Source organism: Scleropages formosus, chromosome 19 (genome assembly GCF_900964775.1).
Source record: "Scleropages formosus chromosome 19, fSclFor1.1, whole genome shotgun sequence".
NCBI classification, from domain to species: Eukaryota; Metazoa; Chordata; class Actinopteri; order Osteoglossiformes; family Osteoglossidae; genus Scleropages; species Scleropages formosus.
Window position 1 is genome coordinate 17,540,094 of NC_041824.1, and position 23,988 is coordinate 17,564,081.

General features: G+C 44.8%; 1 protein-coding gene across 2 annotated transcripts; it reads left to right on the plus strand.

The window, feature by feature from the left end:
• Positions 1 to 5,743: 5,743 nt before the first annotated feature.
• On the plus strand, positions 5,744 to 23,923 carry LOC108939443 (transmembrane protein 198-like). Of its 2 annotated transcripts, none has more exons than XM_018760799.2 (5): positions 5,744 to 5,826; positions 18,005 to 18,248; positions 20,212 to 20,787; positions 21,274 to 21,422; positions 21,985 to 23,923. In XM_018760799.2, exons 2-5 carry the CDS (start codon positions 18,119 to 18,121, stop codon positions 22,135 to 22,137), a joined length of 1,008 nt encoding a protein of 335 aa, XP_018616315.1. In that variant the 5' UTR covers positions 5,744 to 5,826; positions 18,005 to 18,118; the 3' UTR covers positions 22,138 to 23,923. The 2 variants fall into 2 exon arrangements, with proteins under 2 accessions (XP_018616315.1, XP_018616316.1); XM_018760800.2 differs by lacking the exon at positions 5,744 to 5,826 and adding an exon at positions 6,139 to 6,684.
• Positions 23,924 to 23,988: the final 65 nt, after the last annotated feature.

Consider the following 23,988-nt stretch of genomic DNA (forward strand, 5'->3'; position numbering starts at 1 on the left):
CTTCGAGTGTTAACTTAGAGGTGTCATACGAAACGTATTGCTTTTCTTTATCTTTCATCACTTTTTGGAGAAAATGAAGCGAGTTTAAAGAAGGAAATAAAGACAAACTGGAACCAAGCACGACTGCTGTGTTGATTTTCCATCTCATGTTCATATTAGACACTAGGATTCTCTAGTGCTAAAAAGAATGCTGAAGCAATGGGCTAATAAAGCATAATGAAATTCCATCTCAGAAAATGTTTTCATGGACAGTGATATTTCAGTTCCCTCAGTTGATTTTCCATATGAGCCTAGAAGATAATCCCTGCATTATATTTTAGAAACATAAATACAAACATATAGTGTATGTTTGTATGTAACTGTTTTTGTTACATATGTAAGGCAAGCAAACCTCCAGATAACACACAATTCACAATACAAGTGGAGCTCAGCACTACTGTGCCTGCTGTTAGTGAGAAGGACATCTATAACTGTCCCCAAATAAGACTGTTATTGGCAAATGTTTTTGAACTGAGCAGCAAAGACAGAAAGGTCTGGGTGAGAATACTACGATGCGACATAAAAAGTTGAAAGTGACCACACTGTAGCACTTCCTTTCATACTGCACTTATAACTTGGGCAACAAATCCATTTACCATTCTGGACAGTTTAATTAATAGCTTTTAAGTATTGTGTTTACTCAAAAGTGCACTATGTTTCAGCATAGTGATAGTGTCAGAAAAAGCATCTATAAATCAGTTTCATAAACTCAATATTCAGTTACTAAAACAGAGTGGGGGGTGCGGTAGCGCAGTGGGTTGGACCGCAGTCCTGCTCTGCGGTGGGTCTGGGGTTCAAGTCCCGCTTGGGGTGCCTTGCGGCGGACTGGCGTCCCGTCCTGGGTGTGTCCCCTTCCCCCTCCGGCCTTACGCCCTGTGTTGCCGGGTAGGCTCCGGTTCCCCGTGACCCTGTAAGGGACAAGCGGTTCTGAAAGTGTGTGTGTGTGTGTGTAAAACAGAGTGAAAGTCACGCCAAAATAAAACTAAATCTGTTCTCCAAATGCGTAAATCAATATTGAAATAGCAGTAAGAAACCGAGACTGTTGATTTGCATGTGTTTGAATGCATACATTTCAGTGTTCATGTACACAAGTACTCATTCAGGTCAGAATACTCATATGCACAACATTTTTGAGCTATTTCAAAAATGAGGTTTATATTTTCAGAGAGTAATGTCTAAAGCTGACAGGACAACCATAATAGTGTACATAATAGTCAGTAAACAAGGCAGATTAAAATATTTTTTTTATTTTACATTATTATTATAATTATTTATTGTTAATAAAAAAATTTAATTGTACCCTGGTTTTAACATTTTAGCACTCAGTATAGGCTTTATGCCACATGTTTTGATGCCAAAGATTTAGTGCCTTGGCAGAATAGTTTTTTCCTTTCAAATTAATTGATATTTAATTCACACATCTGCGGCTAATAACTGTATTTTCTATGAGATGTATGTCGCTTTGGAGAAAAGAAACACACACACAGAAGCTGCTTGTCCCGAGCAGGGTTGCAGGAAGCCAGAGCCTAACCCAGCGCATAAGGCTGGAGAGGGAGGGGACACACCCAGGATGGGACACCAGTCCATCACAAGACACCCCAAGCAGGACTTGAACCCCAGACCCACCAGAGCGCAGGACGCGGCCAAACCCGTTGCACCACCACACCCCTGCCTTGGAGAAAAGCATCTGCTAAATGAATAAATGTAAATATATAAACTCTGCACCCTACTACTGCTGGGGTACCTCTATATACATTTTCATCAAAAACCTTGCTCTACACCCAAAAACCTTGCTTTTATTTAATTCACCTCTTCTACTCCTCTCTTTGTAGTAATTTGTTATTTGTGATCCTGGCACCAGGCAGGAGTTGTAAATATAGGGAAAAGCAGTTGGCAAAATGTCCTGAGCTCTTCACAATGAGGTTCTGGGCTTCCCCATCTCGGGACGCGGTACTGGACTCCACTCTCTACATCTGGACCACGTTAACCACTTCCTGCTAGATTCATCCGGTCAGCGGCGAGCGAGCACGAGGGAGGGACCCTCGTGGTCTGTGAAACACAAACAGGAGTGGGTGTCCAGTGGGCCAGCACAGTGGTGTGCAGCAACAGGAAACATAGTGTGGCCGAGGAAGAACTGCAGAGCCAAGTCCTTCTCTCCAACTTTCTGTTTTGACACATCATAGGGAACGATGGCAAGACAACGCAACCAAGAGAGCCACTGCTGAAATATTTATGATCACAGACATGTTGGACTTAAATCTTGCACATGAGGGTCATCTGTAGGGTTTATAAACTGCTCCAAAGAGTAAAGAAATCTCAAAATGTAACTACGACCTGGGAAAAAACATGTAAAGCCCAAAACTGACATCCACCCTCTCAACTAACACATATTAGATTTAAAAACCCCTCAAATGAACACACTGTGTTTAGAATACACAGAATACAGTGAAATGACAACTGCTTTCAAGTGCAACAATCAACATGACAATAATAAATGGGGTTATGGTTAAAATTAATTGTCTTTTTACTCATTTTATCTTTTATTTTAGTAACATGGAGTCTGTCATGGCAGCCTTCAGTTGAACAACTGAACTCTGTCGTTATTTAGGAGGCTGAGCTGTTTATGTTCAAATTGCAGTCAGAAAGTGTGGGCCTGAGCAGCATATGAAAAGGACGTTCTATTCAGAACATATGAGCCACTTCTCTCTCTCTTTTTCTTTCATTCAAAGGCTTCTCCTGTTGGTTACTTTCGGTTGGTAGGCCCCTCCTGAAAGGAGACCACTGATCTGCCCAGTTAAGTTATTGAGATTCATTTCATGTAGGAAGCGCATCTCTTAAATTGTGCTGCTTCTTTCATATTAGTCCAGTGACCTTTCTTAGGTTAACATTTGATGGTGTCATAAATTTATACCGTAGTCTTACATTCTTGGGCGCTGCATTATAATGTATTATTTCTTTCCTTTTCTACATGACAGACACAGTTGTTGTAGTGGTTAAAAAATGAGCTCACTGCCACATTGCCACTGGTTCCCAGCAGATGCATATTAAATTCTCTTTATCCAAATTTATTACTGAAATATTTCATTCAAACCACCATGTGAACGGTTTGAAGGGTCTGGTCTGTAAATGAACAGACTTTTGATTATACTGCACACTGATTATGCTTTTTATTGTTATTAAATAAGCCATGCCCATATTGTGTCTCATGAATCATTTCTGCAATAGATTCACTTTTCAAATGAGGATAACGGTCAACATGTTGGACTGGGGTTGCCAGATTGGACCAATCCTGCATTTATAAAGAGTTGGCAGAGCGTTCAGAAATACATGAATAATTCACGTTGATTGCATCAGTATTTTTCTGTCATGTCTCTCTTACACTTTCTTTTCTGTCAGTCAGTTTAATATATTTTAATTCTTTTGAGATGTTTGAAATCATGAACAAGGTGTAATTAGGCTTGATGCTTGAACTATGCTGCAACTCAGCAAAGTCTTCAGTTTTAAAAAAAATCAGTGTATGGAATTGAATCTTGATGTCCACATGTAGATTTTTTTTCACTTTGATGATGAAATTCCCTGTAAGACATGCCGTGCTCAGAAAATGATATCTGATTTTTCTAACGCTCAGCCTGAACTGATTCAAATAGTTATATCCTAGTTATAATAGCATAATTCACCCTAAATGTTGCCTGGTACTTTTTGTTGTTGTCAGAAGTTTCAGATTTATACAAATGTCAGGGATTATAGAGAAAAAAGTGCACATGTACTGGTATAGTACTGTACATTATGAGGTTTCACCTTGCACTCAGAGGACCTTGGTTATAATCTTTGCTCCTGCTACAATTCCTCTGAGCAAGGTACTTAAAAGCAAGTTAGAAAGCTGCATAAATGGGTAAATAAAAAATACACAACTGAAAGAAAAGATGATAAAGTCCAATGGGCATTTGTGTGGTATAATAGTTACGTATTATATGCGATAAAGCAGCATTTCTATGATTATATTTTTCATTTGACATTTATAGGTTTACTTCAGGGGGCAGCTGGTAGTGTAGTGGTTACAGCTGTTGCCTTTGGACCCTAAAGGTCGCAGGTTGGAATCCCACCTCTAGCTGCAGAACCCTTGCTTGAGCAAGGTATTTAGGCTAAATTGCTCCAGTGAAGTTACAAAAGTGCATAAATGGGTAAATAATTTTAGATACCTTAACACTGTAAGCCCCTTTTTCGCAAAAGCTAAATGAATAAAGATAAATGTACTCATTTTTAGAGGTTGTGGCATTTTTCTCAATTTATGCCACCTAATGCTTACATCCTAACGCTCACAAAGGACAGTGATAACAGAAGTCAACAGAAGAACAAATGAGATTAGACCAAATGAAATCAGTGCAAATTAGATTATATTGCATTAGGTCTTTTCATCATAACAGAGGAAGCAGGTGTTGTGCTGCTTAGCGTTGTCTGCTTGCTGGTCCACATTCCACTCCTGCTGCAATACCATTATTATAGTAAAAAATATCCTGCTATATGAGTAAAATGAGTGAATCTCTATAAGGTTGATTATGTATTACCAGTCAGCTCAATAAAGTTTTTATTATACTATTATTGTTGTTGTTGACAATAATAATATAGAAGATAATAAATGTCTTTTCACTGGACATTCCCATAAAATAATTTGATATAAAATAACAAATCGAGGTGTGCGGATTCTATAACAATGATGATCAAGATAACGTAATACGTATTTCAATGGGAAAATACACCTAAACACACACACACACACACACACATTTTCAGAACCGCTCGTCCTATACGGGGTCACGGGGAACCGGAGCCTAACCCGGCAGCTCAGGGCGCAAGGCTGGAGGGGGAGGGGACACACCCAGGACGGGACGCCAGTCCGTCGCAAGGCACCCCAAGCGGGACTCGAACCCCAGACCCACCGGAGAGCAGGACTGTGGTCCAACCCACTGCGCCACCGCATCCCCCCACCTAAACACACAAAATTAAAACATCAACTTTATCATGTACCTCACTCATAAACATGATGTCAAAATGTTATTTCCAATTCAATTGACTCTTTTCTCCAGAGCGACTAGAATGAATGATTCATTTGTCAGTTTGAACATGGGTCCTTCTCTCACTGGGTAAAATACTTCTACTTGCTCAAGGGTACAGTAGCAGGAGATGGGATTCGAGCCACTTCGGCACCTGATTTCATGACATGATTAGCCTTTACAAAGAGGGTCTCCTGCGGGTACAAAGATGCGCTGCTCTGCCTTCCGCACTAAACTTTTCAAAAAGAAAGAGCGATGTCGGACGAGGCGAGGGGGATTTCAGTTAACGGACACCACCTGGCAACCCGCCTACGGCTACTTGTGACGTCAATGCCCGACTGCAGCGGCACGCAGATGGTGGAGGACCGTTGAGCCGGAGCCTCCGGAGCGCAGAAAGTGGCGTCGAAGCGTCGCGCGGGGACAAGATGAGCAGCGGAAGGACCGCGCTGCGCCTCGGACCGCTTTAGTTAACTTACCGCAGGCGTGGGAACTCCGAGGAAAAAGTGCTGACAGCGGAGCCGAGCTTCATCTGAGCAGAATTCGAACCCGAGTCCGAATTGTGCGCAGTCGCTCGGATGGAGCGCGGAACCCAGCGGCGCGTGCGGAACACCGCGAATTAGTCGCTCTCGCTGTTTCCCACGGTTCATTTGTTTTTTTTTTTTTTTTTTTTTAAAAAAGTTTTCTTCTATTTATTTGTTTTTACGATTTTCATCTCCTTTTCAAACAAGTCAAACTGGTAAGTCTTCGCTTTTGTAATAAGTGGCACGAGCTGGCAGCGCTCCTGTGTACGTATTTATTATTAATTAACGTTTTTTTCCCCAAGTAAGTTTTATAACGGAGTGGAGTGTGAAGAGTGTAGCTGTTACACACCTGTCTGTCCGACTCTCTGTCCCCACTGCTTCTTTCCTCCTGTCTATGTGTCTCTTGGCTGCAAACGAATAAAATCACCGTTTCGGCCTTTAATTTTTGTAATGTTGAGCAGCAAGTCAAGTGCGAGCTCTCTGTGTGTGTGTGTGTGTGTGTGTGTGTGTGTGTGTGTGGGGTCTGAACTGTCGCTTCGTCTTTTACTGGTGAGTAAGTTAGTAATGAGAAATGAACTTTGATTTGATGCAGTGATTGAAACGTATTAGTGCTTTGACAGGTGTGGACGCGCAAAAAGCGCACTTACTGTAAGTGACTGATCATCATACACATTTAATATGCAAAGCTGCTTTAGATAAAACTTGTTAAAAAAGGGGAAAAAGTAACTGATGGGACACATTGTCAGTAGGGATGACAGTACTGCAGGGCTGCTGTTTAGTACTGAGCTGATCCGGCCTGCCTGCCTGGGGCTTCAGCCAAACAAGTGTCACCTGCTGGAACACACACCTGTTGCCCCGTGCTACATACCCACTAGCACACACACCGTGTTCGGACAGCTGGAGCATCCGCTGAGACTTGTGTGTTTTTCGTGCCAAATTTTTAGAGCATCGCGTTTGTGTCCGTTGTATCTGCTGAGGTTTAAATTCACGCTTGGATATGATGAGTGTTTCGAACCCCTGCGCTGGAGTGCCAAAGAGCGCGAAGCTGTGGTGAGGGACCCTGGCTGGCGTTGGTGAGGGTTTTCTTTTTTTTTTTTTTTTTTTTTTTTTTTTTTAAATACACAGCAACATGTGTTTTGTGTTGTTTACAGTTACGCTGATGACTTTAATACTTTGGTTTGTGTCCCTTATTTCACACTCGTTACTTCTCTTCAATAAATGTCTGTCTTTAATTATCTTTAAATGTTTAATTGTTATATCAACAAGTGGCATAGTGGTTCAGCTGTTACTTTGTAGTCTGAAGGTTCCTGGTTCAAATCCCACTCTTATCCTGAATTGCTCTCTAGTAAGAACAGCCTGCATTGGGGATAGGGATCAATATTTAGAGTACAAAACTCAGATTGTCGCCTCAAACATATATATCAGCTAAATTGGCGTTTATTCATTTAGCTGAAGCTCTTCACCAAAGCCCTTACATATTAGGTATGGGTAGTGGTTAGAGCTACTACCTTTTGGATCCAAAGGTCACCAGTTTGATGCCTACCTCTGGCTGTAGTAGCCTTGAGCAAGATACTTATCCTAAATTGCTCCAGTAAAATTAGCCAGCTGTATAAATGGGTAAATTATTGTAACCTCAACACTGTAAGTCGCTTTGGAGAAAAGCATCAGCTGAATGAATAAATGTAATGCAGAATCGGTGATTTTTGCTGGAGCAATTTAAGGTTAAAGCAGCTACATGTGGGTTTGAAACCCACAACCTTCAGGTTTAAAGGCACCTGCTACCCCTGCACAAATCTATGTGCCGAGACCCCACGTGGGCTCAGTAGAGATGCGGTGCAAGCCATGCAGCGGAGAACGGTGTGTTGTGGTAACCAGCGCCCTGCTTCATGTGCTGTGTGTCTAGGTCCAGGCCACTCTGTACCTCAGATGAGTGTCTAACACAGCTTTTTTAGGGGGGCCCTTTTTCCGAGGCAGTATGTCTGTTGGAAGGGGGGGGATTTTTGTGCAGAAAATTGCGTCCACATGTAAACTGGAAGCTGCAGCCAGCTGGTTCGAATAAATACTGCTTGAATGGTCTCTGCAGGGTAAAATGTCCAGGGTGCCTGCAAAGCAATACCTGCATTGCTGCATCATCACAGTTTATTTTACCTTTAGACAAAATGTCTTCGACTTAGAAAGCAGTGCGTGCGCTTGCTTCGCTCTCAGGAGGGTCGGGAGTAAATAACTACCGCAAACTGGGTGTTGAGTCGATCAGAGTATAACAAGTGTTCCCCAATGTATGGTGATGGATATGGTATTATAAAGACAGCAGGCCTCCATACGCTCGAACCCGTACTCTTCTAGCAGCTGCTTTTTGAGAGGCATGGAGACAAGATACCGCTTTCTTCCACCTATTCAACAACCAAGCTTTTCTTTCAGGGACAGGGGAAAAAATGTGGTGTTAAGTTTGGAAATTTACCCAAAGTTGTGCAGTGAAAGCAAATCCAGCTCCATCTTATTATTTCATGGAAAAAAAAAATTAATTTTGATGTTTCTCATTACCTTTTTCAATCCTTTAAATAGCTTGTCTTTTCTAGACGCTGATAATGTATCACTTCATAACCTTGCAATAATCATAAAAAAAGAATGTTTAAAAAAAAAAATACATTTAATGGGATAATCCGATGCATGTAATGAAGAAAATATCCTTAAAAGAGACTTGTGTGCTTTGGGCTCATTTTTCAGGGCAGCCCTCAGCACCGAGAGCCGTCCATTTTTGGCACAGTTTATCAATCCCATCTCATAAGTGAAACATTTAGTATGTGAAACATTTTTTCTTTACTTATTGAATCTGAAAGGATAAGACTATGGTGTTTTTTTGTTTTTTTTTTGTTTTATACTGCCCTTCTAAATTCTTTGGTTACGAGATACATTTTTCCAGACCACCACAATTTAGATTATTATTCCAAATTTCAGTGGCCACTCCTCTTCCACATGCATTCCAGCAGACTGTCTGTACATTGACTGAGCTGATTTCTAAAACCCAGCTAAACCTTCCCTATCGGGTTAACTGCTGGACTTGTAGGGGGGCCATCCACAGAACAGTAGCCCTTTCTTCACTGTGCCAAGGCATTAAATGAGTCGGACGTGAAAACCGATTCAGGGTTTAGGACGTTCTCTTAAAACATTTCTTAATTTGGGCTTCTCTTCCCCATAATTTGTTGTTCTCCATTCCAGTGGAAAACAGGTGTTATCGATAACCTGAGTTCCGAGTTCAGAATGTATATTTCTCGTACAGCAATCAGAGTTTGAGTGTCCTGGACAAGTTCCTATTTGTGGACTGAGGACCCATTCATGTGCTTGTTTTATTGGTCCCTGGGTCTTGCAAACTGGCCTTAGAAACAGTGAGGATTCGCACGCAAATGAGGCTTTTTGAAGCTTTCTGAAGCTCGCCATTTGGTCTAGCTGTCCCTTCCATCGGCCTGAATATTTAGCAGATGCTGTGATATTTTGTGAGCGTCTCTGCTTGTGCTTCAACATTATTTAATGTTGACTTGAGCCCTGCGACTGTAGAACATCAGTTCCGCTATTCGCTCACGTTGGCATGAGCGCAGCCCGTTTACTGTGTAAACCAGCAAAAAGTGACTGGAAGATGCAAGAAAGTCCTTTGAAGAATGAAACCGAAGGGCTGCGTGCAAACGGTGTCTTTAATTTACATACAAGAATAATATGATCCACGTATCTGCAGATGGTGCCCACTGGGTGAAGGCGGAGACGCTTATATAGGCACCGTGTTTACAGGTTTCGGAGACCGCTTCTAGGGAGCGATTAACTAGTGTCATACACAGGATTTCCCACAGAGCTGAAGCTAGAGCTTTGTCGTTATATCAGAATAATATCTCATATGTATACACAAGACAACAGTTTCAGTTGAGCAGTTACCATGACGCTCGGAACAGTTCAACGCTGAAACAAGTGAACGTCCCAGACTAAGGGAAGGGTCACTGCCAGCCGGGTTTCCATGTGATGAATGATACTCACACCCTGAGATACACCTACTCGAGTTTTCAGCATTGAGCTTTACCAAGAGTTTAGCTTAACGCCCTGACTTCGGTTCACGAAACATTTTTTTTGTATTTACAAGGATCGAATCTGGAGTGCACGGATTTCACACCATCCGTGCAGTTCCATGCTCTCCTTCAGTTATAGTTTGGCTCATGTTGCATTTGGCTCCATAGCCCCTTGTTTGCTAGTTTCCCACTTCGCCCATTTGGGTTACAAGAATTCGACTTTACAAGGAGTATTTTTGAACATTTGCTTACATTTATGAGGAACAAATTTTGCTTTAACGCCACCTCCAGCAGAAGAGTAGCACAAGACTGACCATGTGGTCCTCTTAACACTTCTAGTTTGTCTTGAGCTGCATTCATTCTCAACCTCCATCAGTCCTTGTTCGCTTCGCTCACCTCTTATGATCTCAGTGATCATGACTCCGTTTGGACTCTCCAAACCATGTCCACTTGTCCACCGAGTGTCACTTGATTTCCATTGTCCTTAATGTTTTTCACATTAAAGGTTGAATTAATGCATAGACACTATCATTGTTTTGTTTGTGTGTTTCAGTGTATAGTACATAATGGGTATGAGAACTAAATGAGTTCAGGTACAGTCATACAGTATTGGAGTAATTAATGAAAGGGAACTGCCTTGTGTTACCAGAACTCATGTGAACTGTTGAAGTAACTGTGTCCATTTTAATGGGGAATCATGGTATTTTAACATAAAATCTTGGGACTCGGATGAAGAAAAATGTATACCATTGAAACTAATGCTAATTGCGTATCTGATTTTTGAGAATTGCTGTTAGGAAAGTTTTTGCAGGAATAAATTGCTTTCATGAGGCAGAGGGAAGACCACTTAATTTAAATATCTTTCCAGTTATTACCAGAATATTAGCTGCTGTGTAACTTATAGATTTGGATGGGGATGCAATTAAAAATAATATAAATACTTACTTCATACCTGTCCAAATGATGTGTGTGTGTGTGTGTATGTGTATATATATATATATATATATATATATATATATATATATATATATATATATATATATATTATAGGGAAATAATAATTTAAAAATTAAATCTAAACTTAACTGTTCTACACTAATGTTCCTCAGTCTTGGGTGTTTTTGTCAGTTCAAATGGCAAGACAGAAGGGGTGTTAAGTGGTGGACCCCACAGTTTCTCTGCACTATTATCTGCTGTGAGAACCAGTCCGTTTTCTCAGACAAGTGGCCCTTGCGGGTCAAGGTCACGGGGGGTCAGAAAGGACCCAAGGCAGCGGTAGACTGCTGAGGCTCTGTAAGCCTGTCTCTGTGACAGACTCCAGTCCAGTCTGACTGTCCTCCGTTCACGGTGCGATAATTCAATGTACCTCTGACACTGGGAGCTCCTGCCAAGCTGGAGAGCCTGTAAATATGAGTGTGAAGTGGCTCTCGCCTGGCAAGGTGACACCTCTGAAGACCTGCAAGACCAAAGGCCCCAGAGGCCAGGCAGAGGTCCCCAGGGTGGGCCATTAATCACCTCCCGTCAGAATGCCCTGGGTGGCAGGTCTGTAAATGGTGGTCACAGGGCAGATGGTGCCGTGGTTGGAGCTTAGGGAGGGTGCACTGTGTGTAGCGGCTGCAAAGTAGCTTGAGAATGGAGAGGGGTTTTGGCATGGAGGTCTTGTGGTCCCCATTTGGTCGCATAGAAGTGTTTTTCTTTGTCCTCCCTCCCATGTGAATGCTTGCGCTTGTAAGTACTTTTCATTTGAACTGAACAGAGGCAGAACTGAAGATGCTTTGGTTTTTAAAAAAAAAAAAAAAAAAAAAAACTCTTTGCTTTTAATAACTGTTAGCTTCCCTTAACTGACCTTTTTTTGCATTTTTGAGGCTGTGTTCCCTCAGGCTCAGATTAACATGCTGTAGTCTAAACAGCCGTCCTTTGGCAGAATTCAGTGTGACAAACTGAAAAACATAATTGGTTGGGTTTCTTACTTGAGTTGCTGCCACTAGCAATGGCGATTGTTCTGGCGCCTGGAAATATCTGCACAGCAACCTCAAAGACCACAGAGATTAGATTTTAATGTTTGTGTTGAGAAACAGTTCACATCTCTACAGTGAATATATGAGATGTATGCGTGTAACGCACAAGTGTATGGCCTGTAACCTGAATCTGGCGATTTAAAGAAGAGTCAGACACTCTGATTTGTCCACACCGTGGTGTTCCATGTCTAGGTTCCTCTTGAAGAGCCCTCCAAGCCCTGTGTGGGCCTGTGAGCTGAAAGGATCGATTGTCCCGCTGTTCCGAGAATCCCGGACAGGGCACCACCCATCGGGATGAGAACCCCTCTGCCTGGCTCCTGAGGGCCTGCCAGCCTCGTGTGTGTTCTGCTGCTTTGCTGACAAACGATGCCACTGCCTGGATTCTGTGTGTGTGTGTGTGTGTGTGTGTGTGTGTGTGTGTGTGTGTGTGTGTGTGTGTGTGTGTGTGTGTGTGTGTGTGGGGGGGCGCATGTATGATTAAAACCTGTCGTCTCCCCCCAGTAACTCATGCAAGTAACATAATAAAATTCCCCATAAGAGCTCTGTTGTCAGTGTAATGGTTTAGCACTTGTCTTGTCTAAATAACAAAGAGATGATGGTTTAACACTGTCAGTTTCCGAAGCTGGGTATTTGCCGGCACAATACAGGCTAAGTATCTTGTTTAAAGATACCTTGGTGTAAAAGGTCTGGCACCGATCGGGGATCATTTGTGCTGTTCCTCAGCCAGTAGCACTTTAAGTGGCAGAGTTCGGTTATCATGCTGAAGACCAGGGAACAGGAGTTCACGGAACCAGTGAAACGTCCGCTAAAGACAAGAGGGACTGTTACAGGTTCTTTGTGCTCATTTCATTGAATGAATTCAAAGCATTTTGTGTGAGATCCATAGGCATGCATTGGAAGCTCTTGCAGGAGGCCATAAGAATGGACGCACTGGGGTTTGGACCCATGTTGACACGGGTCTGGGTTCGGACTTGTGAGTGGCTCGATGGGTCTGTAGCCTGGCATCCTGGATGAGGACTAATGGAATGAGAATGGTGGACCGGCATCCCCCGCACGTTGGCACCATGTGTTTGTGTGGCCATAGCAGGTCTTGGAGAAGGTGCACCGCTGTCCCGCCCTCATGCGGAGCACAGCTGGGCGGCCCGCTCTTTTCAGCCTTCGGTCTTCCGTCTTCCTCCTCCTCTCTGTTTCTGCTCATTCGCCCATGCTCTGCAAAGAGAGCAAAATCAACAGAATAAACAGAGGGTCTATTAAGCTGGACTTGCTTTTGTTAGGGGCAAAGGCAGGCAGTTTGCGCAACGCTTGAGAAATCGGCTTAACCCCCACTTATCCACGCCATTTCATCTTGGCATGGAGGAGTGCAGATGAAACAAAAAGCAGCTCTTGTATTAATGATGACAGTCCATTTTTCTTCTAAATCAAAGTTTCTATCTATTGGTCTGTCACTCTACTCTATGTAGAGTAATACATCAATCGATAGATTCAGACTCACACATATATATTTTTGTGTGTGTCTGTTGATGTATGACTATTTTTCCTTTATTCCTTTTTCTTCATTTGCCTTATTGGATTGTCCTTGTAATCGCACGTACTTTGTAACAGGATCTGTTGCTCATGGGTACAGTCATCCTGCCAACTGTCCCAGTTTCCTGTCCAGCAGCTCATCCTTTAGGGAAAGATGAGGGGAGAAACGACGAGCAGGAATCAGCCTCTGCTTCCTCTCCTGGGCTGGTGCATCCTGGGAATGAAGGGCCAGAGCTGGAAGGGTCTTGGCCTCCCAGTTGTAAATGTGGGTTGGAACCGGTACACACGGAGGGAACACTTTTGTGTCTTTGTAGTACTCACGCAGTGTGATGGGGTAACTAGTGTCCTTTTGTAACACATTTGGCCAGCTTTCTGCATACAGATTAAATTTACTGGTAGACTGTCAAGGATGTTTAGTGAATAACCTTTACTGGTAATGTAATTTAGTTCAAGTTATCAGTGACCAGCAGGTGGCATGGTGGTTAGAGCCAGATTTGGTTCCCACCTCCTGCCATTGTACCCTTGAGTGTGGTTAGGGATACCTAAATAAATCTGAATATCCAAGAAAGCAGCACATCGTTTGCAGGAACGCATCCTGAAATATAACAGGCAGTCCCTGCAGGTTAGAATCATAGTATCTGTAGTGTCTTTCTTCATTGGGATCCACCTGCACCGGACCGAAGCAAAGATGGGTGTATTCCACCAGATACACGGTGGAGGGGTGGCAAGGAGGGGCACAGCCCAGGACCCCAGTCCACAGCTGGCAGGGGCGAGGTGGGGCTCCGTGCCAAGTCGAGCGAGACGGTGGCTTTGGCTCACATGGCCCCCGGTGCCAACTGGTCAGATCACTCAACGGCAGGGGTGTGAAGATGGGGCCCAGCTGTCGTCCCCGTGTGTCCGTATGTGCGCGGAATGACTCCCCACAGGCATTTGATGGTACACACCCCAGCGAGCGATGCAAGAACCCCCAGGCACGCACTTTCTCTTTGCCGCCTTTGTGAGCAGCACCGTGCGGCGATTGTAAGATCAGCTGAGGAGCAGCAGAACACGGCCGACCTCGTTCTGTAAGTGGCGCATAAATGGCTGAATGGAATCTGCCATTGATGGTTGACAAGGGTGCGCATTGAGAGCAGCTTGTCGGGGAGAGGATGGGTGACAGGGGAGGGGGCGCCCTCCTCTCCACCCCCACCCTTCCATGTCAACGTCTTCGCTCCGACCAGCTGCCAACACGTCCCCCTTCTCTTTATCGAGAGTACCCAGCATCCACTGCTCCCTGTCCAATTAGAGGACCGCGACTGAGCCGCAGTCCTTTGTGTCGCTGCACAGAGGCTCCTTTATCCCAGAACCCTGCCTCGGTCAGAAGGTCACAGCCGCCCCCCTCGCTGCGACGTTCACAAGAGGGAGGGCCCAGCGGGGTGAGGGAGAATGGGCAGAGCACGGGACACGATGGTGTACATTCGCTTCGCGGTCCTCGTTTCTGGACCTGCCCTTCACGTGGGTGAAGTTTGAAACATTTCCTGCATACAGACTGTTTTAAGAAGCACGCATTAGACATCCTGCACAGTCGAGTGCTGAAGGCAGGGGGTTCCCAACCTCGTGTGGCAAGTGTGCAAATTGAATTTTCTTTTAATTATTAATTTTCTCCACTCATTACATTGTCACATTTAGTTTATGCCAGCAAGGGTTAAAGGATGGCGGGGGGGGGGGGCACAGCCACCGCAGGCCTGCAGGCATCTGGGCGATGGGAGTGGTGCTGTGAAACTGGAGAGTCGGCAGGACAGCTTCCAGGCTGCCCTCATTCTTTCCACAACGAATCACGGGAAGGGCACAGGGAAACGTGGGCCCACCGTCTGTTTTCCGCAGCTGTGGAAAATGTGGACCGAAGTCACGTTGCATGTAGTGGACAGGAGAAATATTTTTACTGCTGCAGCTCAAACAATATGAATTTAGACTCGGTTACGCTAATAACGTGGTGCTTTAACACCTTGGAGGATCATTGCTGAGAGAGAGGGCTGCACACCCTTCCCCTGGGATCCAGACCTAAGTTGTTCCTGAAAATCCATTTGTAAGGTGGGGTCCGGATTCCAAAGGAGCTATTTCCATTATTTCTTTTGGAAAAAAATTCTAATCTGCTCTCGGGGCCAAAACAAGCTCGCTCAAAAATGACCCAAAACACACAAACCCTTTAACTTTCAATACTTATTATTGTTTCATAAATCTTTACGCAAAAACAATAGTAGAGGTCATTTTAAATGCTTATTCGTTGGCTGTTTTTTAAAAAAAAAAAAAATAAATGTTTGCACGTCTCGGGTAAAATTTAAACTAGAATGCCGGAGTGGAGAATGGAAGCGCAACAGAGGGAACCGTAGTCACAGTTTATCAACGACCAACGTGAACACTTTGACTGCAATAAGGAATGAAAATAAGGAAATAAGTAGGATGGCAGGCTTCTGAAGTATTTCCTAAGGTAAATGATAGGTATTTTCTCTACTTTTCTGCTCACTTAGTAGGCTTCCACACTGCAAAGCACGCGCATGGAAGAACGTAGCGCGGCGGACCGCACGATGTCCCCTGCTCCCAGCATCCGTTTATGGAAGAAAAAGTCTAGCTCAATGGGCACAAAGTTCTTACACCGGGGCGAGTGCTACAAATATCTGAACTTCAGAATATCCGTAAAATTCGTCCAAACCGGCACGGATGGTGCACCGTTACCAAAGTCAGGTTATTGGGTTGATGTGCGGAAAAAGATAGGTATGTGGTCCGTCATTTGACACCATACTAGGTTGATTCGGCTCTATGTAGTTTACCTGTGGTAAAAAGGGTGAGTGCTGTGTTTGCGAGCTCTGCGGTGGTCCAGCTCGGCGGTCGGTGTCACTTGGAACGCAACGCTGCGGCTGTTCATTACCCATGCCTGTTTGCCATAGGTGCGTGTGTGTGTGTGTGTGTGTGTGTGTGTGTGTGTGTGTGTGTGTGTGTGAGAGAGAGAGAGAGACTAATCTCATTGATGAGCAGTCTGGGGCACAAAGGCTGTTTAGCATCTGGGACATGCGGTCTGCTTGGCTCTTACTCGCACCTTGAGTGCCCACCAGGGCCAGAGCGTGCGCCGGCGGCTCGCGGTCCGAGCAGGATGAATAACTCTTCCACGCTGAGCGTTCTTGTGGGCAGCTCCAGGCTCAAAGCCCTGCCCTTGAGCTCTAAAGTGCCTCTTACCCAACAGGGCTCTCCGGTACTAGCCCCGTGTGGTGAATCTTGTCAGTTTCCCATTGTACTATAGTGAAGATCACTTTTATAGAGGGCACAGTTTGCTCTGACAGTTTTCAAAGCAGCGCACAGATCCTTGGGTCTCCATGGAAATGGAGGACAGGAGAGTAGAGGTTTTGAAAGCAGATGCGTGTACCGAAGGAAGCCAAGGCCAGTGCAGCCACACCGATTGGTGCCCCCCCCCCCCCCCCCCCAACCCTATGGGTTCTGGAGAACTATTTCACTCAGCAGGAGTTGGAGGTTCATCTACAGCATGGCTTGTCTTTCACTGTCTCTTAAGAGTATGAGTACAGTCACCCCTCAAGATTCCCCCATTTGGATTATGAGAATTTGTCTTTACGAGGAGTTTTATTTAAAACCGCTACTTCGGCTCGCAAGGCCTTTGTTCGCATTTACAAGGATGGAATTTGGATTTAGCACACCCCCGGCAGCAGAGCAGCACCACACCGCGCATGCGCTCGTCTCTGCAGTTACTGTATAGTTGCGCTAAGTTCTCAACCTCCATCAGTCCTTGTTTGCTGGTTTCACCTGTTGTGATCTCAGCGATCATGAGCCCGTTTGGACCGTCCAAACCGTGGAGCTTTTCTATTCCGTTTTGTTTTTTTTTGCATTAAAAGTTAAATTATGTATAAACATTGAGTATCATCTATGTTTTGTTCATCAGTCTTTGTACTGTTTATAATCGCTACAAAGGAGCTGGGAGAGTCACAGGTAGGCAGCCATGCGGTATTATAGAGTAATTAATGGACGGAAACTCTGTAATAACTTCTGTAATAACTGTGTCAATTTTAATGGGATTTGTTGTTTTGTGCTTAAATGGGTGTCGGTTTTGTGGCTTAGGAACGCACAAATTACCATTTAAAGTGATGGTAATGTCTTTGAATTACGAGAATTCGTCTAACAAAGGGTTTTTCAGGATCGATTGATTCTGTAATGTCGTTTACATTTATTCATTTAGCAGATGCTTTTCTCCAAAGCGACTTACATCTCGCAGAAAATACAATGCGTTCGTTACATTAGCAGAAAGGGAGACTTAGATGCAGATGTGTGATTAAGTACAGTTAGTTCCTTTCCACCATGTACATCAATGTTCATCAGACGAGTAGCTGCATAAAACTATCAGAATATGGACAATTCTTAATCACCTTCCTAATAGTTTTTTTAAAAAATATATATAAACAAACGTTACATTACAGGAGCAGCTGAGTAAAGGTTTGTCTGTTGTTCAACAGGCATGATCTCAAAGTTATAGCGCATGAACATTTACACATTACATGAAAATAAGAGATCGTGGGCGAAGTGAGTCTGGAGGAGGTGAGTTTTAAAACCCCTTAAATGTGGGCGGAGATTCAGCCGTTCTGAGCGAGAGGGGGAGGTCGTTCCGCCACAACGGAGCCAGAACCAAGAACCTTCGTGCTTTACCTTTCGTGCATGGGGTGAACAAGCAGGCAGATTTTAGCAAAGGTTTTTCTATTGCTTAACCATTACGCGTGTCTGTAGGTGCGTCCGTTTAAAGTTCCTCCTTTGTCCATCCTTTGCAGACGTAACGCAGAGCTCGCTGCGATGGCCCCAGTCGTCAACTAGAAGGGTTGCCCAGCTGTTGTCCCTGTGTCCTAAACCTCGTCTTCGAAACGGCGGACTCGTCTGAACTCATCATGGAAGGAACGGAAGCCCCCACGCCAGAGGTGAACGTGTGCGCGTTGGAGGTCGAGCGGAAGTACGAAGTCGTCCCTGCCATCATCTGCTCCATGTGCTTTCTGTTCGGCATCATCTACTGCTTCTTCGGTAAGGCCGGGCACAAGTGCGTGCCCGCACACACACACACCCACACACACGCTTGCTAAGCCAGGCTGGATGTGCTTCTCTAAGCAACCGACCTGCAAGCTCTTCAACATCTCCTTTCGGTGAGTCTGCAATGCGGCACAATCCTCTGCTGAGCCCCGTTGAATACGTTCAAGACCAGGTGGCTGATGTATAGCAAAGGACCGGTGAAATCTGCCAGCTAGTTAAGCTGATCAGCACTTTTCCAGCCTGCCAGCTGGAGCAGATGGGAGCCCTGAGCTCCTCTTGCTTCGCAGTCCTGAGTTGTCGTCACCTGGACGCCAGAAATCCACTTAGGCCAACAGGTGCGCAACATAAAGAGCCGGAGTCATACATAGCATGTCCATATGGTACCTGGTTAGCTTGCAGTCAGATGTTTTTACAAGACAGGCTACAGCTGCCCCAACTCACCCCCCACATCCTTTGGCAATGATTTGAGAACTGGAGCCCGATTGGCTCTTTTGTGGACTTTCTTGAAGTTTGTTTATTTCCACTGCCACCCTCTGGAGTTCCACTGTACTGCACTTCTCAACATTGGTCTCTTCTCTGATGAATATACTGTCTGCTGAACTCTTTGGCATCATGTACTGTTCCTGTACACCTGGTCCTCAGATGAAGAAAACAATTCAGACCAGAGGTCTGTTTGTAAATCCAGCCGTTATGTCACAATCGCACGCACGCTGGCTGAAACCGCTTGTCCCAAGTGGGGTCATGGAGGACCGGAGCCCAACCCGGCATCACAGGGTGAAATGCTGGAAGGGGAGGGGGGACACCCAGGACGGGACATCGATCCATCGCAAGGCACCCCAAGGAGGACTCAAACCCCAGACCCACTGGAGAGCAGGGCCAGGAGAAACCCGCTGCGCCACCGTGCCCCCTCATGCCATGATCAGTGAAAGCTTAATTCAGGTTTCCCTTGATTTACCACACACACACAGGAGCAAAGTCACTCAGTTTCAGGTCTCAGGAGTAAAGCTATAATGACTTAAACATTTGCTTCTAGATCTTTATTCACTTATTCTATTTTCATCCACAGCTCATCCCAAGTGAGGTCACTGCTCCCAGGCCTATCCTGTAACAAGAGAGCATTAGACTTTTCTTATCTTGTATTAAGTTGAAACGTGCAGCTTTTTTTTTTTTCCTAGTATCTAGCTACCTTCAGTTTGCGTCATTATGTATAAAATCAATAAATAATGGTAACAGATGAATTCCCATTTACTGACTGCAAGTTGTGCAAAATCCCAGATATTGCTATCACATATGAAAACACACTTTAAAGTTTTATCTGAACACTTGTTAATTTCTGGCTACATTAAAATAAAAACTAATTTAAAGTGACTGAAAAGAGAACTTTTCTCCACAAATTCTTGTTAAATGCAAAGTGCTGCCTGACATCTCATACATGTGCAAAATTGGACATCTCTTTGTTGATCATCCTCATTCAAGAGCACCAGACACGAGCTGTCAATGCTGTGGAAGTGACTTAGATTTATATACTTAGTCACTTTTCTCCAAAGCGACTTCCAGTGAACTCTATGTAGTGTTATCAGCCCACACAACACAACAGCATGTCTTTGGACTGTGGGAGGAAACCAGAGCACCCAGTGGAAACCCATGCAGACAACCCATGTCCTTTTGCGCCAGCCACTGTGAGACAGCGGCAATACTCACTGTGCCACCGTGCCGACTTCAATTAAGCAGATTACTTACTATTGCTATGTTTAGGTGCTCTTTGTTCCCAACTAACAGCTAGACACAGAAATGCAGGTGACGTTCACTCCACAACAAATTTTTGAAAGTACATAGTTACATGTAAATAAATTGGAAAATGTTTGCATTTTCAAAAAATTCTAACTCAGACATTCACTCAGTGTATTTTTCTCTCTGTCCTGTGCTCTGCTGACCATTCCTACATCTCTCACCCCAGGGTACCGCTGTTTCAAAGCGGTTATGTTCCTGTCTGGCCTGATGTTCGGCTCGGTGGTCATCTTCCTGTTGTGCCACAGGGAGCGAGTGCTGGACACCGAGCTGAGCGTGGAAGCCAGCGCGGGCATCAGCCTGGGTATCGGCCTGCTGTGCGGTCTAGTCACCATGCTGGTCCGCAGCGTGGGGCTTTTCATGACCGGCCTTTTGCTGGGGCTCCAGCTCGCCATCGCCGCCCTGGTGGCCACCAGTCACTTCTGCACACTAGGCACGGTGTGGGTGCCCCTGGGGACGCTGCTAGGGGCCGGGGTGCTGTGTGCCGTACTGGCCCTACAGTGGCAGAAGCTGCTCACGGTGCTCTCCACCGCTGTGTTCGGGGCGGCCGTCGTGACTGCGTGCGCTGATTATTTTGTGGAGACGTTCGCTTTAGCCACCCACGTGTACGACTGCCTGCGCCTATCGCCCTCCCCGCCGCTCTGCTGGTACAGCTGGGTGATCCTGGCTATTTGGCCTGCCCTCGGCCTCATGGGCATCCTGGTGCAGTGGAACCTGACCGCTGATGGATTCTCCCACACCGAGGGTGAGCCACTTGGGTTGGTCAGGCGTGCATGGATCAGTGCGGCAAGATCTGTGTGTGTGTGTGTGTGTGTGTGTGTGTGTCTTTATATTTATTTATTTTTTTAATACATATGTATTGGGACAGCTGGTATTATAGTGGTTAGACCTGCTGCCTGTAGATCTAAAGGTCGCACGTTCAATCCCTACCTCCAGCTGTAGTGCCCTTGAGCAAGGTACTTACCCTAAATTGCTCCACTAAAATTACCCAGCTGTATGAATGTGCAAGTAATTGTAAGTAGCTCAACATTGTAAGTTGCTTTGGAGGAAAGTGTCTGCTATGAGTAAATGTAAACAGTTTGTGTCCGTAAGCGTGAACAATATCTCAGTCTCTATATTGCAGAGGGATGTATTTAGCTTATTTGTTAATGCATTAATAGCCTTATTGTCCATACTGTGCATGACTTGGTGCCACAGTAAATGATGTGTCTGTATCTCCTGCTACCCACAGTGATCGTCAGCAGGCGGCAGAAGAAGGTCCAGCTGATGCGTATCCGGCAGCGAGAGGCCAAGAAGCGTCAGCAAAGCGGCAGTCAGCCGGGCTCGTACCGCCGCAAAGCTACGCCCATCAAGCGCTATGCCGGAGACATCTTGGCACCGGTCCGTCCCCGCAGCGGTGTTTTGTAATGCTGGCTTAAATAGTCACTTCAACACGAAAGTAACTTAATATCGAATGATTTGAGAATTTTTGAGGGCGGCTCATCTGCGTTTTTCTTCTCTTAAAGAAATCGCTTCCGCAAGACAGATGTGTGCTCTTCAGTTCGTGACACATCTGCATGCTCGTCCCCCCCCTTTCCATTTTCATTCAGCCTATCACAGGGAAATCATACACACTGACTCACTCGCACACTGCAGGCCATTTAGAGTCGCCGGTTCACCTGAAACGCGTGTCTTTGGACCGTGGGAGGAAACGCGCACAAACGTCGAGAGAACGCGTAAACTCCGCACGTTGTGTTCGATTCAAAACTAATTCCGAACCCACAGTCCAGAAGCTGCGAAGCCCCAGCGCTACCGGCTGTGCCACATGTCCTCATTTTTACAGCCAAGAACATTGCTGCGAGAGCCTGCGGTGTTTGGTGATGATGCTTGGTTTTGTCAGTCTGATGTTCGTTGGCTTGAAGCCCTCTGATTGCATACCCATGCCCTCCTCCCTTGCCCTCAGAGCTACCTGCAGAGCCTGCGTGAGCGTCAGATGGGCACAGGCACCTCACTCAGCAGCCTGGGCACTGCCAACCATACCATGGATTACGACTTCGAGACGGGCTCCACGGTGCCGCTGACAGCTGCTGTCGCCGCCCCGGTCATCCGCGTGTGACGCTGGTGCCGGATCTTCTCACGGAAACTTCCGCTGAACTTCATCCGCTTCCTTCCTGGGCTCTAGATGAGTCAGGAGGCGCTCGGCATGGGCTCTCCTCCCCCGGGTGAATGCGGCAGGGAGTTGGACACGCTGTACCCGTTCCGCCAGTACATCCCAGTTTCAGTGCTCCTCACTGTCCTACGCTGCACCTGGTCCTATCATGACCGTGCAAAGCGGAGTCGCAGCCAAAGTGATTCCTCCCTTGACAGCGATGAACCCAGTCATGCTTTTCGATAACATATTGGAGAGGAACTTTAAAACATTGCCCCCCTCCCCCCCCAATCACCTCTTCATGGAAATACAAAAGCAATAGAGTTATTGATGCTTACAGTAGTGAAGCATTTGTTATTCTAGACCATCTCGTGCTTTGAGAGTTTGTTCCGTGTAAAAAGACATGTCCGTGCAAGAAGAGCATTTTGCATTCGCTTCCGAAGAGCAGAACTTGGTCACGGATTGAACTCGGAGGAGGTGTGTATATGAACTTGCGTTAGGTTAAAGCCTCACTGATCTGTGAATTTTTTGATTAATCCGATGAAACGTAGCACAGATGTTGCCTGTGTCACCATCTGCAGTTAGACTGACTTCTTTTAGGTAGAATTTAGTTTTTTTTATTTTTTTATTTTTAATAACTGAATGTTTGGGTCAGACTGAATAAATTTTACACCAGGTGAATGCTCAGTCTCAAGTTTTAATTTGATTGGCAAGAGATGGTTTTTCTTTCATTTAGACTTAAACTTTTAACTTTTTTTTATCATTTTCCAGTAGCAATAATTATGCTTATTATACATCATTTGCATGTTATATTCCAAATGTTTGTGTGGGTGAATATGACACATATTCAGAAATGGTAGCAAAGGAATGGAGAGAGAAATGACAAAAGGACAAGGGCTCTTGCAGGATTACTGAAACAATAAGCACTGGCTTTTTGTGCTGGTACTGTCACAAATGTCACATGCCAAAAAGTCAAAATGACGACCAGAATCTCCATGGCAAGAGTTCGTTTTATTTATAATATTTAAGCAAACATAAGTAACGATTCCAATGAAATTATTTCCCTAATATGTTTGAAATTTGATTGGTGAGTACACACTTATGTATGACAAGGATCACAATGGTGCTTCATTAAAGTGTCCCTCTTCAAAAATTCCTAAACATCTTTACTGTGAGCAAGAAAATACAAGGTGTTGTGGGGAAAATTGTCATCTTCGTTATACATGGGATCATGCATGAGGCAATGTGTTTAACACACGTGCAAAAACTCCTATTTTCCACATATTTCCTTGTAGAATTGTAATTTTATGGTTCTGCACAAGATTGTATGCTTGTCTGTCATTCATTCTTTTTACTATGAATATTTAACACACTCCTATAAATTTGTGTGATCTTGATGTGACCCTGAATTTTTGGAGTGACAAGAGGGTGGAATTAGAAGTGTTTGTCCAATCAGTGCTCTTCACCTTCTGGCTACCCTGCTCTTAGGGTGTTGTTGTGACTACAAAACATATCTCTCCCCCTCCACTTCATGGTGACAGTGTTTCAGCATCTGTGACCAGCACTTCCAGCTGTGACCTGCCTTCCAGAAAGGTCCCATCATTTTATAGGACTAAGCTGTTCTTGAATTTTTCTGTGTTTTTAATTGAATTGAATTGCCTTTTTAATTGAGTAAACTTCTGAGTGTGTTATACATTCAGGTTTCTACTACTGCTGGCTGCAGTTCATTTGCTGTTCCCTGAGGCTTGAACCCATTCCTGATATTCCCAAATAACCCCCCCCCCCCCCCCCCCCCCTTTTTTTTTTTTTTTTTTTTTT

What these genes read in the sequence shown, in the direction of transcription:
- LOC108939443 (XM_018760799.2), top strand. Translation starts at nt 18,119, where the DNA reads ATGGAAGGAACGGAAGCCCCCACGCCAGAGGTGAACGTGTGCGCGTTG. An exon ending in TGGATTCTCCCACACCGAGG is followed by an intron (nt 20,788 to 21,273) that starts GTGAGCCACTTG and finishes TGCTACCCACAG; the next exon opens with TGATCGTCAGCAGGCGGCAG. An exon ending in CCGGAGACATCTTGGCACCG is followed by an intron (nt 21,423 to 21,984) that starts GTCCGTCCCCGC and finishes CCTTGCCCTCAG; the next exon opens with AGCTACCTGCAGAGCCTGCG.